General features: G+C 35.7%; 1 protein-coding gene across 3 annotated transcripts in view; it reads left to right on the top strand.

Moving 5' to 3' along the window:
- The window catches only part of ADAMTS20 (ADAM metallopeptidase with thrombospondin type 1 motif 20), a 178,731-nt gene that overhangs the window by 120,968 nt on the left and 42,285 nt on the right, over nucleotides 1-15,478 (top strand). For all 3 annotated transcript variants that reach the window (XM_060657892.3, XM_060657893.3, XM_060657890.3), the window contains one exon: nucleotides 12,121-12,288. In XM_060657892.3, the coding sequence (XP_060513875.3) occupies nucleotides 12,121-12,288 (168 nt within the window). The remainder of the gene's footprint in view (nucleotides 1-12,120; nucleotides 12,289-15,478) is intronic.

The following is a 15,478-nucleotide window of genomic DNA, read 5'->3' as shown; positions in this document are numbered from 1 at the left end:
ATAGTTAAGATAGGGTGCTAAAATGTTGGTTAAAAAAAGCTATCTCCTGGTACAGTGTTTCCTGCCCCAGAAATAATCTTTAAATCCTTTGATTTGTTTTCTTCCATATTTCCAGTTAATAGGCTTTTTCTGCTATTTCTTGATGCATCAAAAACATCACCTATTGGCTTCATTTAATAGAGGTTGAGACTTTAACTCTCAAACTTTTTTTTTTAATGTTTATTTTTGAGACAGAGACAGAGCATGGGGGGGGGGGGGGGCGCGGAAGGGCAGAGAGAGAGGGAGATACAGAATCCAAAGCAGGCTCCAGGCACTGAGCTGTCAGCACAGAGCCCGATGCGGGGCTCGAAATCGTCAATCGTGAGATCATGACCTGTCGGACATTCAACTGACTGAGCCACCCAGGCTCCCCAAGACTTTAACTCTCTTAAATGACCAATAATTCTATAATCCTATAAGCCTATCTTCCAAATAAATTTCAGTTAATACTACACCTTCTGCCAGTGTCTACACCGTAGTGTACTTTGAAGTACTCCTTTCTTACAGAACTCTTTAATTTCCCTGGAGTTAATATAGCTTTGCTTAAAATGTGCTTAGATTTTTAACGTTCAATCACTATTCTTTCTTTCAAGTGCCTGAACAGGTATGTATGTAAAATCTCCATGAACATTTTTTTTCTAAAATGCCCAGATATTTCCTTTTACCTAGACTTGTTGCAGAGATCTCCCTCCAAAATAAAATCTTCCTCCTCTCATCTGGACTTAACCCTATCGTACCAGTCTCTGATCCTGTGAAAGTCGTTTCACTCATCTTCAATTTTGACTTTTTTGTGCCTCACATATTTCTTTTTAAAATTTACTCTCTCTAGGGATGCCTGGGTGGCCCAGTCAGTTAAGAGTCTGACTTCGGCTCAGGTCATGATCTGACAGTTTGTGAGTTCCAGCCCCAGGTTGGGCTCTGCTGACAGCTCAGGACCTGGAGCTACTTTGGATTCCTGTCTCTCTGCCCCTCCCCCGCTCACGCTCTGTGTCTCTCTCTCTCAAAAATAAACATTTAAAAATTTTTTAGAAAGTTACTCTCTGAAACACTTTTACCCATGTCTTCTTAAGAAAAATGAGGGGGCGCCTGGGTGGCCCAGTCAGTTGAGCATCCGACTTCAGCTCAGGTCATGATCTCATGGTCTGTGAGTTCAAGCCCCGCATCGGGCTCTGTGCTGACAGCTCAGAGCCTGGAGTCTGCTTTGGATTCTGTGTCTCCCTCGCTCTCTGCCCCTCCCCCACTCATGCTCTGTCTCTCCCTCTCTCTCTGTCAAAAATAAACATTAAAAAAAGTTAAAAAAAAAAAATGAGACAGAACACTTTTCCATCTTGTAAACCTGAGGCTTTAATCAATCTTCATATTTGATTAATAATTTGAATGGCTATAGAATTCTAGTTTGAGAATAATTTCCCTCAATTTTTTTCCATAATTTTTAAGTATAATTAACATTCAGTGTTATATTTTCAGGCGTGCAACACAATTCAATAATTTCATACATTAGTGCTCATGACAATAAGTGTACTCTTAATCCTTTTTATCTATTTCACCCATCCCCCACCCACCTCTCTTCTGGCAGCCACCAATGCTCTGTATTTGAGTGGGGTTTTTTTTGTCTCCTTTTTTTTGTTGTTGTTTCCTAAATTCCACATATGAGTGAAATCATATGGTATTTGTCTGTGTGACTTCTTGCACTTAGTGTTACACCCTCTAGGTTCATCCATGTTGCTGCAAAAGCAATATCTCATTCATTTTTATAGCTGAGTAACATTCTAGTGTGTATACACACAACGTCTTGATCCATTCATCTATGGATGGACACTTAGGCTGCTTTCATATCTTGGCTATTGTCAGTAATGCTGCAGTAAACATACGGGTGCATATATCTTTTCAAATTAGTGTGCTGTACTTTTTGTAGCTTCCGTATTTTGTAATTGGAAGTTTGTACCTCTTAATCCCCTTTCTCTTTCACCCATTCTCCCAACCACTCCCTCTGGCAACCACCATTTTGTTCTGTATATTTAAGAGTCTGGTGTGCAGGCTTTTTTTTTTTTTTTTCCTTTGTCTTGTTTTATCTTTTTATTTTGTTTCTTAGATCTTACACATGAGTGAAATAAAATTTACCTTACAATTTGTAAGGCATCTTCTAGCATTCTGACCTATTTATTGAGATCTAGTGATTCTGAAATCTAATCTGTTTTTTGTGCCCTTATGTTTATACTTTTGTTGCTGAGGCTTTTGGTATCTTTATCCCTGTCGTTCTAATATTTCATGATGAGGTGACTTTATATGTTTAAAGTTCAGTTTTCTAGCCATTTTGTGGGCCCTAACATTAAGGATAATTGTAATCAGAAAATTGGTTGTATTTTTTTAAATAATTTCTATGCAGTGTTTTTATTGAACTCATTCTAGTGGAAGGTTGGTATTCTTGGATTTATCCTCTAATTCTCTTTTTATTCTCCTATCTTTGTCATTTGGTTTCACACACTGGGAAACTGTCAATATCTATACCTTCTCTTGAGTTATTTTAGTTATGTTTTTAATTATCAGAAGGTTTTTCTTTGCATTCTAATTGCTTTGGGGTCATAGTATTCTCTTATTTCTTCCATACAACATCTATTTTCTTATATTAATTACAGTTTTTTGAGGGGCAATTCCTGATTATCTCTTTAACCTTCATACACTTTCTTTAGGGTGAGGGTGGGAGTGGTTTTCTGGTTTTCCTATTGACGATTTCCTCCAAAAGTTGATGATTTTCTGCAGCTCCTTATTATTTAAAAATAAGGCACTAGAGAATTGATTGGAAACTCTGCATTTGCATAGAGTTTAATGACTGAGTTTCCCTGTCAGTCAGTTCTTGAAGGTCTGTTCTTTTGGAGACCCAGTTTCTCAGAGAAGGACCCTCTAATGCCCTACCTGCGAGCCAGAGAAATATGGGCAGAGAGGCTAAGTAAGGCTCAAGAGTTCAACGTGTGGAATTCCATTATTTTTTCATCAATCATCTCCAATTCAAGAGCCTCCCTCCCCACCTCCCACCCCATTTAATTTCTTCAGAGAAGCCTCTGATCTGGCCAATGAGGAGTGTATCCAGTGCTGAGCCTCTTGGCCCTGAAGGTACGAGTTTGTCTTCCTTCCTATTGGTCTTCTTCATTCCCTTCATCCTCTTTAGATCTTCCGAAGTTACTGAAATCTATTTGATTCACTCTGACTTTGTGGGATTGAGGGAGGGGAAATGAATACATATGGTCACACCACCATTTTTAACTGAATCTGGTTGTTTATTTTTTTAACCAGATGTCTATTTGCCTTCCCTTCCTGTTTCTCTACCTCATGCCCACTGTGACAATAACTTAAGGTATGTCTGGTGTGTTTTTCAGTGTCTAGGTAAGCAGAGTTTGTTTTACAGGGAGAACAAGATAGAATCTTATTGGAATTCCATTGGGGTGATTATCCTTCTATCTCATCGCTGAATGAATTCTAAATGTATGTGCCTTGAACAACCTCCATATTCTATTCAAGTGTTTCATAGAGAAATCCATGCCATAGATTGTATTTTCACCAGTTTGTATTTCCTAAGGATTAGGAAAGGAAGAAAAACGGGAATGGAAGTTTAATATGCATTTTGAGTCTTGTGTCAAGCAGTGTTTTAGGTTATTCATATGTTATCCTTTAATCTCACAACTACCCTGAGGTGGGTATCATTGCCACCTTATTGTGAGAAAACAAGATCAGCAAGGTTAAGCACCTAGCCCAAGGTTGCTCAGCTGACAATGGACACTCAAATGTAGGTGTCTGATTCCAAATCCCATGCCCTTTTATTCTACCCTCTACTTCCCAATAGTAAAAACTATTAAACCCCACCTTAAATTTTAACACAAAGAATCATTTTAATCTAATTAAGATAATTTTGAAATTAGTTTAAATTCACTAAAATTAATCCCTAAAACATTCTTGCTTCACAACTTTTATTACATATGATAAATAGATGTAAATATGTTCAACGGGTATTGTTCTTTTAATTTCAACTCTGACTTTTCCTTATCAAAGCATTCATAGATCTTTTTTTATTTCTCATCTGAGAGTTCTCTGTCCTTTTCAGACCATTATAACCCTACTTAAAAGCAAACTTCTTGGCTTTATTTCTATTAACTCCCACAACTAGCACAGAACATTTGTAGAAACTTGAAATGGTAAATCCTGCTATTCTGCTGACACTTGATTTTAAGAATTTTATAAATGTTACCATAGCAATGCCTTAAAAGTCAATATTTTTGAAAGGTGTGCTTTCGTCATTTTTCTGACCTTTTAAACTTTTTATGGTCTACCCACACTAAATAGTTTTCTAGTTTGTTCCATCCAGGGAGGCAGGTGCTCATGACTCTGGATGTAGGCTCCCAGGGGACAAGAGTGAGGTTTTCATCTTGGAATGTGCCATACAATCTTACAAAAGTAATGTCCTAGTTGTTGTGATTTGTATAAAGACATTAAGAAAAAGTAAACTTACAATGATGACCCCAAGGAACTGTTTAGATGAGTTCTAATTGCTAAACAGATTTTATAGAAGAATCAGAAATGTTCATTACCCCTTTGTAGTACACACAACTATACTATTAGAAAGCTAAGAAAATAAATTACAAAATTTAAACTTGAGAGTTTTTCCTGTTTTGTTTTTAACTATAGATAGTGCTTACATTTTGAATAAAAATTACATTTACTAGGGAGGGCACTTGTTGGGATGAGCACTGGGTGTTATATGTAAGTGATGGAATCACTAAATTCTCCTGAAACCGTTATTACACTATATGTTAACTCGTTTGGATTTAAATAAAAATTTAAAAATTTACATTTAGTCTTACAGCAAAATAAACCTGAGTTCAACAACTAATGTTGGCATGTTTGTAATGATTGTTCATCAAATCTTATTATTGAAGAAAACTAATCAGATGATTGGGTACTACAGTTATCTGTCACTGGGATGATTTTTCCTTCTGATTTTTTGATATTTTATACGTATAAAATAATATCGTATAAGTGAAAATTTCTGTAAAGTATTTGCATTAGTTATTGATTGCAACTTTGTTTCAGGTTTTATATTTGAAGGTGAAAATAATCACAAAACTTGTCCAAAGTCATAATTTAGACAATATTAATTATATTGAAATATAATTGAGATATTAGCTTAGAACTATGAATTCATTGTGTATGTACATAAATATATACAATATGTATATTTAAAATAATTTAGAACATGAAATAGAAATTAAAATTATAATTATCGGGGTGCATGTGTGGCTTAGTTGGTTAAACCACTGACTTCAGCTCAGGTCATGATCTCACAGTCAGTGAGTTCGATCCCCCAGTCAGGCTCTGTGCTGACAGCTCAGAGCCTGGAACCTGCTTTGGATTCTGTAGCTCTCTCTCTCGATGTCTCTTGAAATGAATAAACATTTAAAAAAGTGTTATAATTATTACAATGACATGAATGCAATGTAAGTTTGCTGGATATGTTTGTTAATAATGTGTTTCTTTGTCCCTTAAGTTGGGACTCAAAACATTTTTGCAAATGAATCTGACTTAAAAAAAAATTTAAATGTCTGGAGTTGCAAACTTTAAATTAATCAGAAACAATGCAATAGAATATGAAATATTTCATATTCAGTAGTGATTATTTTTAAGACCAAATGCTGTCTTGGCTTATTAAAGCTGTATAATCAAAGAATGTCTGTAACAGGTTAAAAAGAATTTTCAAACTCCATTTAATTTTGAAATTCTATGTATAATCTTTCAGGAAATACTGTGAATAGGGTCACTGTTGATAGATTTAGTATCTTACTCTTTAGTGCACATATGCATTGAATTAAAGGAACAGTAGCAGTACTATTTTACAGAGCTAACACCCCACTCTCACTATGCATATTTTGCCTTTTTTTGTTCGTTTAAGCCTATTCTATAGTCTGGCTATTTATTCTAACTATGTTAATGTGTTACTTCTGTGATGAGGAGTTCTATTTAAAATAGTGTCCTACCAATGTAGGGCATGCCCCTAATTACAGAGTGGTTGCATAAAACTCATCTAAAATCTTACTGAAATTGGGCTTTACCCTTAGATATGTAGATGTTACTGGCTTCCTGAAGATTTCAAAAACCATGCTGTTCCTGGGTTCAGATGCAGCCTTCTCATTTTACTTAAAGAATGCTACAGGCTTCTTAAAAATAAAAAAGAATAGATAAGACATATATGCATGTACACATACACACAAGTGTTTTATTCCACAAAATATCTAATTTATGGTCTGTCTTGATCTGAAACTCATTTCCCTATTATGTCATTTCATAGATCAATCTTGTTTTGTGATAGTGTTGTAAGGACATTTATCATATAATTACCAAAAAATTTAAAAAGTCTCCTGCCAAATAGTTACGGTCAAAATTTCCCATTAAAAATGTTTATCTTTGCTACAGAAGCATAACACAGTTCAGTTTTGCAAAAGATCAAAGATAAATAATACATGTTCCTATACTGAGAAATTAGTTGATATTTTTAGAACTGGCACTTTAAGGCTAAGGAACACACAACTAAATTCTCTCAAATTATTTCAAGAGACACTCTAATACCTGATTATATTTTTTGCTATCATTGTGTTTAAATCCCACCATTTTATACATAGTAGTTTGATGCTTCTTCAGTCACATGTAATGGAAGTGATTTCTGGTTTGTAATGAAGTGCATTCAGATTTAGATCTGTAATGTGCAACGATTGCGTTCCTGGGAGTTTGGCTCTTCTAAAACAAAATGATTGCGTGAATGCTTTTGTTACCTGGTTGTAGGTTTTCCTGGGTTGTCTGAGGAAATGGGCTAATGCCTGCCATACAATGAGTAAGTGGATAGGTATGACGCCCAGACATATGGCTATGAGCTTTCACATTTTTGGCAGATGACTACGGACCTTGCTGTCAGGAGACAGATGATGTGCTAGCCAGAAATAAAGCAAAAATTCACTTCATCCAATTTTTCCAGTTTTATTGAGGTATAATTGACATGCACCAATACAGAAGTTTAAGGTGTACAGCATGATGATTTGACTTCTCTTGTGAAATGTTCACTGCTGTGAGTTTAGTTAGTATTCATCATCTCATATAGACACAGTAACAAAAGCAAAAATAATTCCTTGTGGTCTTTTAGAATTTATTCTCAACAGTTTCCTGTATATATTATCACAGTGTTAACTATAGTCATCAGGATGTATGTTACATCTCTAGTACTTATGAAGTCTCTACCTTTGATCACTTTGCTCCAGTTCCTCCCTCTCATCGTCCCCCACCTCTGGTAACCACAAATCTTATCTCTGAGTTTTTTGGTTTTTGTTTTTTTAAGACTCCACATATAAGTAAGATCATACAGTATTTTTCTCTGAGTTATTTCACTTATAATGCCCCCAAGGTCCACCTATGTTGTTGCAAATAACAGGATTTTCTCACTTTCTATGGCAGAATAATATTCCATTGTATATATGTGTGCCACAGCTTCTTTTTTTTTTTTATTTAAGTTTATTCATTTATTTTGAGAAAGAGCATGTGAGTCAGGGAGGCTCAGAGAGAGAGAATCCCAAACAGGCTCCACATTATCAGTGCAGAGCCCAGTGTGGTACTCGATTCCACTAACCCTGAGATTATGACCTGAGCCAAAACTGCTTAATCGACTGAACCACCCAGGTGCCCCTGCCATAACTTCTTTATCCATTTATCCATTGATGGACCTGGGTTGTTTCCATGTCTTGGCTTTTGTAAATAATGCTATGAATGTAGGGGTGAAGATATCTTTTGAAGTTAGTATTTTCATTTCCTTTGGATAAATTCTCAAAAGAAATGGATCTTATGGTAGTTCTATTTCTAATTTTTTGAGGATTCTCTATACTATCTTTCCGTAGTGGCTGTACCAGTTTACAATCTCACCAGCAGTGCACACAGCACTGTGTGTTTCCTTTCTCCACATCATCACCAGAATTAATTATTCATTATTTTGGTTATGGTCATCCCAATAAGAGTGATGTGATATTTCATTGTACTTTTAATTTGTATTCCCCTGATTATTATGTTGAGCACCATTTCATGTACCTGATGGTGATGTTTTCCATTTCCGAGAACTGGAGTTAAGTAAACTTCATTTCCTTATTTTGTTTAGCAATGTAAGTGTCTAGAATCAACATCTGTCACAAACTGTCAATTCCCTCCTTTATAATATCTTTACAAACAAAATAATAACCCACGCCTCAAATATTAAAAATAGTCTTATTCTGGAATTATGTACAACTTTAAAAACAAGAATAGACTTGTTACAAAGTGAGTCATATTAAAATGATTAATTCCAACTTTCCACCTTGGAATTGAAAGTGCCATCCAACCTGCACAACTCTGGAGATTGTATTTCATTTTTAGAGCTTGAAAATCCTATATTTGTTTCAAATTTTCTTTTTGCCTTAAGTAGACATTTGTCTTCACCTAGTTTATGGGAATAGGCAGTTCAGGTTACTTATATTTAATGTCAGCACTTCTGAAGTAGATTGTATCCTATTTCTACTATCCCACCGCATTTATGAAAATATCTCAGAACTTAACACTATGTTAACTAAGAACAATAGGGATGATTTTTAAGAATTCTTTTGATGAGAGTGCAGGAAAATACACAGTGTTAGTAAAATCTCAAGGGAGTAGGATGGTATCAGGAATATAAAAGAGAAAAACAAACAAAAAAATTTGCTGAGTACCAAAGAAAAGAATTGTCATGTTTGAGTATTCCTATCAAGTGGGCCAATTTGTGGTATCTTTGCAACTCAGAACGTATTGTGGTTTGCAAGAAAGAGGGTAGCATTTCACTAGTTATTCACTTTATGAAAACCTCATTCCAGCTAAAACATGATTCTTTGCATAACATGATCTCTTCTACTTAAATCATCATATAGAATTCATCAGACTTGATAAATAATATACTTACTCCCCTTCAAATCTTGAGGAAAAAGAGCTCTACTTTAAAAGTGCAACCAAGCATAATTTATTTTGCAATTCTTTGTGCTTTATGTCTGTCTTTCCTAGAGAACTTTGTGTTTACAAACCAATAAATACATTCCAAGGAATTTAAAATGTGTTAATAAATTACCTTAGAGTTTAAGAAAAACAAAAGGAATTGCTTACACCAAAGATCAACATCAATTAATCAGCCGATATTTACTCTACCTGCCTTTTTGTGGGTGATGTGGGTAATCTGTAAAAGGTCCTTGACCTCCAGAAGTCTGGGTAGATAAAGAATGTGACAAAAGTAGAAAATGATGAAGTGCTAAAACCAGAGTGCGACTCAGAAGAATTTAGAGAAGTGAAAGATTGACATGTATTTACCTTAGACATAGGATTGACTTAGACCTTTAAGGATAAATCACATTTAGCAAGCATCAAAGGAAGTGATTAATTGAGGTAAAAGGAAATAATGTGAATTAGGCACTCTTGTTGAGTGAATATGTCACATTAAAGAGAAAGTTACTGTATTATGCCTAAGTAGAGCAAAGGTGTGTGTTGAAAAGTAACAATGTAAGGTCAGAAAGGTATGTTGACTGAAATTTAATGGATCAAGAAAGCAAAAAAGAATATAAGTTTTGATTTACTTTTGAAGGCAATAGGAAACCATTGTCAGTTTTTGAGCCAAAAAAATGTTTAAAATTATGTTTAATAATAGTCTTGGTTAAAGATTAGAATAATGATGAAGAGAAAGACGATCTTGAGTTAGAGTAGGAGACACTATTCAGTTTTATGAAGAATAATCTTGGCTTTGATAGTGCACTACAATGTCTGAGTTTACATTCCATTCATAGATATTGCTCGTAGAGGAAATACATCGCTGAATTCTAAAGTAGAATCTTTAGTATCCCCTCTTATGGTACATAGTTTAATAAATGAATGGTCATTTTTATCAGAAATATCAATAATCAGCTGCATATTTACTGTGTGATTCTTGGATTTCTTGGCATTGTTAAAACTCAGAATTTTACAAAACAGACACATGGGCAATGTCCAGAGAAGACTTACTAAACAAATATATGACCATCCATCTTTGTCCATCGACAAGCTTACTTCTTCAAAACTGACTTTAAATATCACCTTCTCCTTGCTTGAGTACTTATCAAACATCCCAAAAGGAATGGTTACTTTTCAGAATTTCTTAAATCCATAATTTTTATTGTATTATTTTAATGGTCTTTATGACTTGTGTTTTTTTCTGATTTTTATTGGGTTTAATATTCTGTAGATCTACTTTGGTATAATTGATTTAATAGGTGGTATGTGTCATTTAGATTATAAATATTTTGAGAGTAAAGGGCAAAAGCAAAAGGTGTTTAATGAATCTGTGTCTTCAACTCTTGGTATATAGTAGAAACTCAATAATAGAACAAATAAGTTACCAAATATTTTTACATCTTCCATAAGAACAATTGTGTTGAGCTTAATTATCCACAGTAATGCTTGCTGACAGGAAGAGTAATGAATGCTCTTCTGTTCTAAAGATCTAAAGCTTAGAAATAATAATATGTACCTCAGGAGAAAAACATTTTTCCATGTGTGAACATGTATATATACTTCCTGATGATATATGCTTCATGCTCAATAATATGTAATGTTTCTGGTATAAAAGATAACATACTCTTTGAAAAACAGATAGTGAAGTCAAGAAACAGGGAAGTACCCAAGTCAGAAAGAACAGAGCATATAGCTAGATCCAAGAGAGAAGGTCAATAGGAAAGAATGCATACTCACTGTTACGAAGTTCCCTTAGGGATTTTCACAGAATTAAGTGTGTTCTAAGTGACCTGTAAGTGACATTTCAGATATGATAATAAGTCTTAATAATCAAGGCACTGAATTAAATCAATTGCCTACACAAATGAGATATAGTATTGCAGATCATATAAAATGATAAATTATCCCCCAACTGTTTTTTTAATTTAAAATATTTTAAGCATCTAATAGTCTGTATTAGATAGTCTCACAGTCTTTGAACTATAGATAAAATATATAATATATTATCTAATATTCTCAGAACTCAGTGTATGTTTCTAAATGAAACCATATGTGAACAGCTGTCTCAGAGGTATGATAGGAGTTGTCTGGAATCCGTGTCTTAAGTTTTCTCTGGTACATATATTATGCTGAAAATTGCCAACATCCTGAAACCATGTAAAGGAAAACAGTAGAAAAGGAAGCTAATATTTATTGAGAACGTACTGTATGTAACAGGACTGGATTAGACCTTTCATATTCTTTATCTCATCTTTATAATGAACCTGTAATATTGGTGTTATTATTCCCATTTTATAAATGAAGAAACTGAGTCTTGGACAGGTTATGAAATGCACCCAGAGTCACCCTGGTAGTAAGAAGCAGAGCTCTTTCAAAGAGCCCAAGCTCTTTCCACAACATGGCTCTGGCCTCACTCATTAAATGGAAACTGGCTGAAAAATGAAGTCATTGTTTCACTTACATCTTTACAGAGATTTTAGTTATCTTTTTACTGAGTATATTGGAGGGTTGATTGTACAGAGATATGTTTCCAGATTGATGCAGAAAACAAACCTGAACTGGAGTGCACTTAAAAAATAAGTTTTCTCCTTTCTCAATCACAGTTCCCTGCATTGAGAAATCATTGCATTTTCTTTATACATCCTAAGCATACTTTGCAGTGTGGGAAACATATAGGGTTAAAAATAGAATAGTGATGACTATACAAAATTTAAATGCTCATGTGTGGTAACCGGAGTTAGCTTCAGATACTCTTTAACCTTAGGGGATCTAAACCATTTATGTACCGGAAGAATGCTTGGTACCCTGTAGACACTACTTCTTATGGAATTAATGGATAGCTCATGTCCGTCAGTGTACTTCAATGTCCATTGATGGTCCAGGGCAGATGGACAAATTGTAAATTCTCTCCAGTTAGAAATATCCAAGAAAGCAATGATGTTTTGATTGCTTTGTTTTATATATTTTGAAGATAAATTAGTCAAATAAAATGAATCAAGTATATTCGTGTTTATTTTCTAGTGCTCAGCTTCTTGTGGTAAAGGTTTAAAGTACCGTGAGGTGCTTTGCATTGACCAGTTCCAAGGGAAATTAGAAGAAACATATTGCAGTCATCTACAGAAACCTCGAACTCACAAAGCTTGTAGATCTGTCAGATGCCCTTCATGGAAAGCCAATAGGTGGAAGGAGGTAAGTGATGTATTTTGTAATTATAAATGTATTCTTGCATTTATAAAGAAAATCTCAAATCCCTATGTTGATATAACCTTGAAAATTTTACTCCACTAAAATGTGTTTTACTCTGTTAAACATGATTTTATACTATGCTCTGAATTAAGGTACATTGTTAACACACTTGCTAAGTCTATATCTAAATAACAAATTAGTCCGTTGATTTTTTGTGACTATTGATGATCATATTATTCCAGGTAGTTTAAAAGTCAAGTATAGATGATGATATATATAACAACGTCCTTGTTTCCACACCAAAATCTTGGATTTTGAGCTAAGGTTACGTTTTGGAGAAGGGACTGCTAAGTTCTAAACAGGAGTATCATTGGAGTCTTTTAAGAGTTAGGAACATGCCAGAACTAGGTAGCCTGAGCTGGTCGAAGGCTAGAGTGAACACACCTGGAAAGACTCAGCAAAATCCATGCCTACTTTTCAGCATTGTCTCAGGCCACTGAATCTTAGGGACAATGGATAACTTGTTCACTAAGAGCCTTAGTATTGGGCTAAATATCTTATCTTGAATAGTGTGATTTAGTTGCAAAAAAGATTTTCCAACTCTCAATTTATATAGTTGTTATGTTTTGCTTAAAATCAGGGTTTGCCTGGGCCACCTGGGTGGCTCAGTTGGTTAAGTGTCTGACTTGGCTCATGTCATGATCTCATGGTTCGTGGGTTCAAGCCCCACATTGAGCTCCATGCCCACAGCTCAGAGCCTGGAGCCTGCTTTGGATTCTGTCTCCTCTCTCTGCCTCTCCCCCGTGCACACACGCGCACGTGCGCACGCTCTTTCTCTCTCAAATATAAATAAACATTTTAAAAAATCAGGGTTTGCCTTACTTTATCTGCACCAAGATATAATGCACCAGAATAATGGCAAAGTGGTTTTCCCCAAAGGGTGAAACACTGTAAAGTCACTGAACGCAGCACTGAAGGCAGCATGTGGCAGAGACTTTCTAATTCTGACACCAGCCAGGAACCACTGGGGGATGGGTGTGGAAGTGGGGCAGACTTTGGCTTCTTGGCCACCAGCATTCCTGTTGATTCCCAGGGTTCTTCTGCTGTGCAGCTGCTGTGGTTGGTATTCATGAGGGACACTTTCTGACCCTTGACCTCCAGCCCCACAACAGCAAATCAATCATCAGTGCTAACAAATTGGCCTTGGCTTACCACCAAGTATGAAATTATATAAGACTCACTAAATGGACGTGTTTAAGGGGTTTCTAAGATACAGATATGAATATTCAAAGACTATAAAAAAACACAGATGCTTTTGTACAGACTCTGCTTTCTTCTCTTTGAATTGGTTTTCCTTGTCATAGAAATTAGCTTCATACACCCACACAGTCCCCAAATCTCTGCCAGAAACAAATGACCATTTGTGAAGTCGTTGGCTTTTGATTTATTCTATAAAAAGTACCCACATGAAGTTAACAATTGCAGGCTGTCACTGTGCTACATGTAATAATATATTCAACAGAAGTGTAATTTCAGAAGTAGTTACGAGCTAATCACTGGTTGCTACTCTGTTCCGACTATAAATTGTAACATTGCTTTAGTATAATCACTCACTGTAAAATAATTTCATTTTATTACTATTTTACATTATACCTCAAGTGGAAAGACTCATTTAGCAAATTGTGACCACAAAGGTGCTCCAGTGAGTTTTGAGGTAACTCTCTTCATTTGGTAGTTGATATCATTTTTCAAGGAAAGGATTTAGTAATTCATTTTAGCAACTGCTGCCAAACAGAAACAAGCATTGGTGTGCAGAGCCATTTGTCCTCTCACTCCAGATGTATACCTTTAGAGGCAAAGTAAATACTAGAATCATTTAGGAAGGAAAAAAAAATCTCCCTCCACTTTCTGAAGAGTTCTTTTGAGTTCATAAGAGTTCTTTTGTTTGTTCTGTTCTGTTTTGTTTTAAACTTAATTTTACCTATTTGAGAATACTAACTTTGCTTGTATATTCAAGTTTTTAAGGCATGGTGCTGGAGACCTCATTGTTTCATGCTGCATCTACTTAGGTCAGTACCATCCAAATGTAGCTTTTATGCTCAGAAAAAAAAAAAAAAGTCCAGAATTCTTGCCTCCTCTTGATCATGGCTAATCTGCTGGACAACTTGGAAAGAGGATCTCACTCAACCCTACTGAATCTAGAGCCACATGATATCAACCACTTGCCTGGTTCCCCTTCTCTGAGACCCATCATTTTCTTTCTAGTATTTTAAGATCAGAGCTGGAACCAAAGGTGATAGAAGTTCTGAAATCTCACACATCTATTGACTGGTGCCCCCTCTCCCAAAGCCCCTGGAAACATTTTTTTTTTTTTGAAACTATATGCTAAATGCTAACATTTTAAGTGATTTTGTATTTCTCTAATTCCATATTTCCCAAATACATAAATCCATATTTATATATTTTCAAAAATTTCTGATGTATACATATATATCTCTTATAGCCTAAAAGATAGTAGATCTTAATTAAGTCCCGATAGCCTCTGATCAAGAGCCCAGAACCTCTTCATCTCTCTTCCCCGGCCAAGCGATGTTCCTACCAGTGAAGATAGGCTGGAGCCCCAGGACAGGGAAGATGTGTTTTTGCTCTGGGGCTGAGTGAACTATGCTTCTCAATCTCTTCTGGTTGGTTCCAGCAATCCTGTTTTTGCATTTCTATGCTGCCTGTTCACTCTCTTCCTTTCTCCCCTTTCTTGATACTTAAGATGGCCTTTCTTTGAGTGGCATCAGATGACTAACTCTCCGGTTTAAGGCATGTATCAAGAAAGTTTTCTTTTTTTCTTTTTTTTTTTTTTTTTTTTAATTTTTTCAACGTTTTTTATTTATTTTTGGGACAGAGAGACAGAGCATGAACGGGGGAGGGTCAGAGAGAGAGGGAGACACAGAATCGGAAACAGGCTCCAGGCTCCGAGCCATCAGCCCAGAGCCTGACGCGGGGCTCAAACTCACGGACCGCGAGATCGTGACCTGGCTGAAGTCGGACGCTTAACCGACTGCGCCACCCAGGCGCCCCAAGAAAGTTTTCGAGGCAGAAATAATTTTGTCTCTGCAAGAAAAGTGAAAAAATTGGGAATAGGAAGGGAGCAACAAGGGACAGCCACTTCCTGACCCTGTGAAGAGTCAACTACAGCTAT

The sequence above is a fragment of the Panthera onca genome, chromosome B4, assembly GCF_046562875.1.
Source record: "Panthera onca isolate mPanOnc1 chromosome B4, mPanOnc1 haplotype 2, whole genome shotgun sequence".
NCBI lineage: Eukaryota > Metazoa > Chordata > Mammalia > Carnivora > Felidae > Panthera > Panthera onca.
The sequence above is the reverse complement of the archived record's forward strand: the minus strand, read 5'-3'. Positions and strand labels throughout refer to the sequence as shown.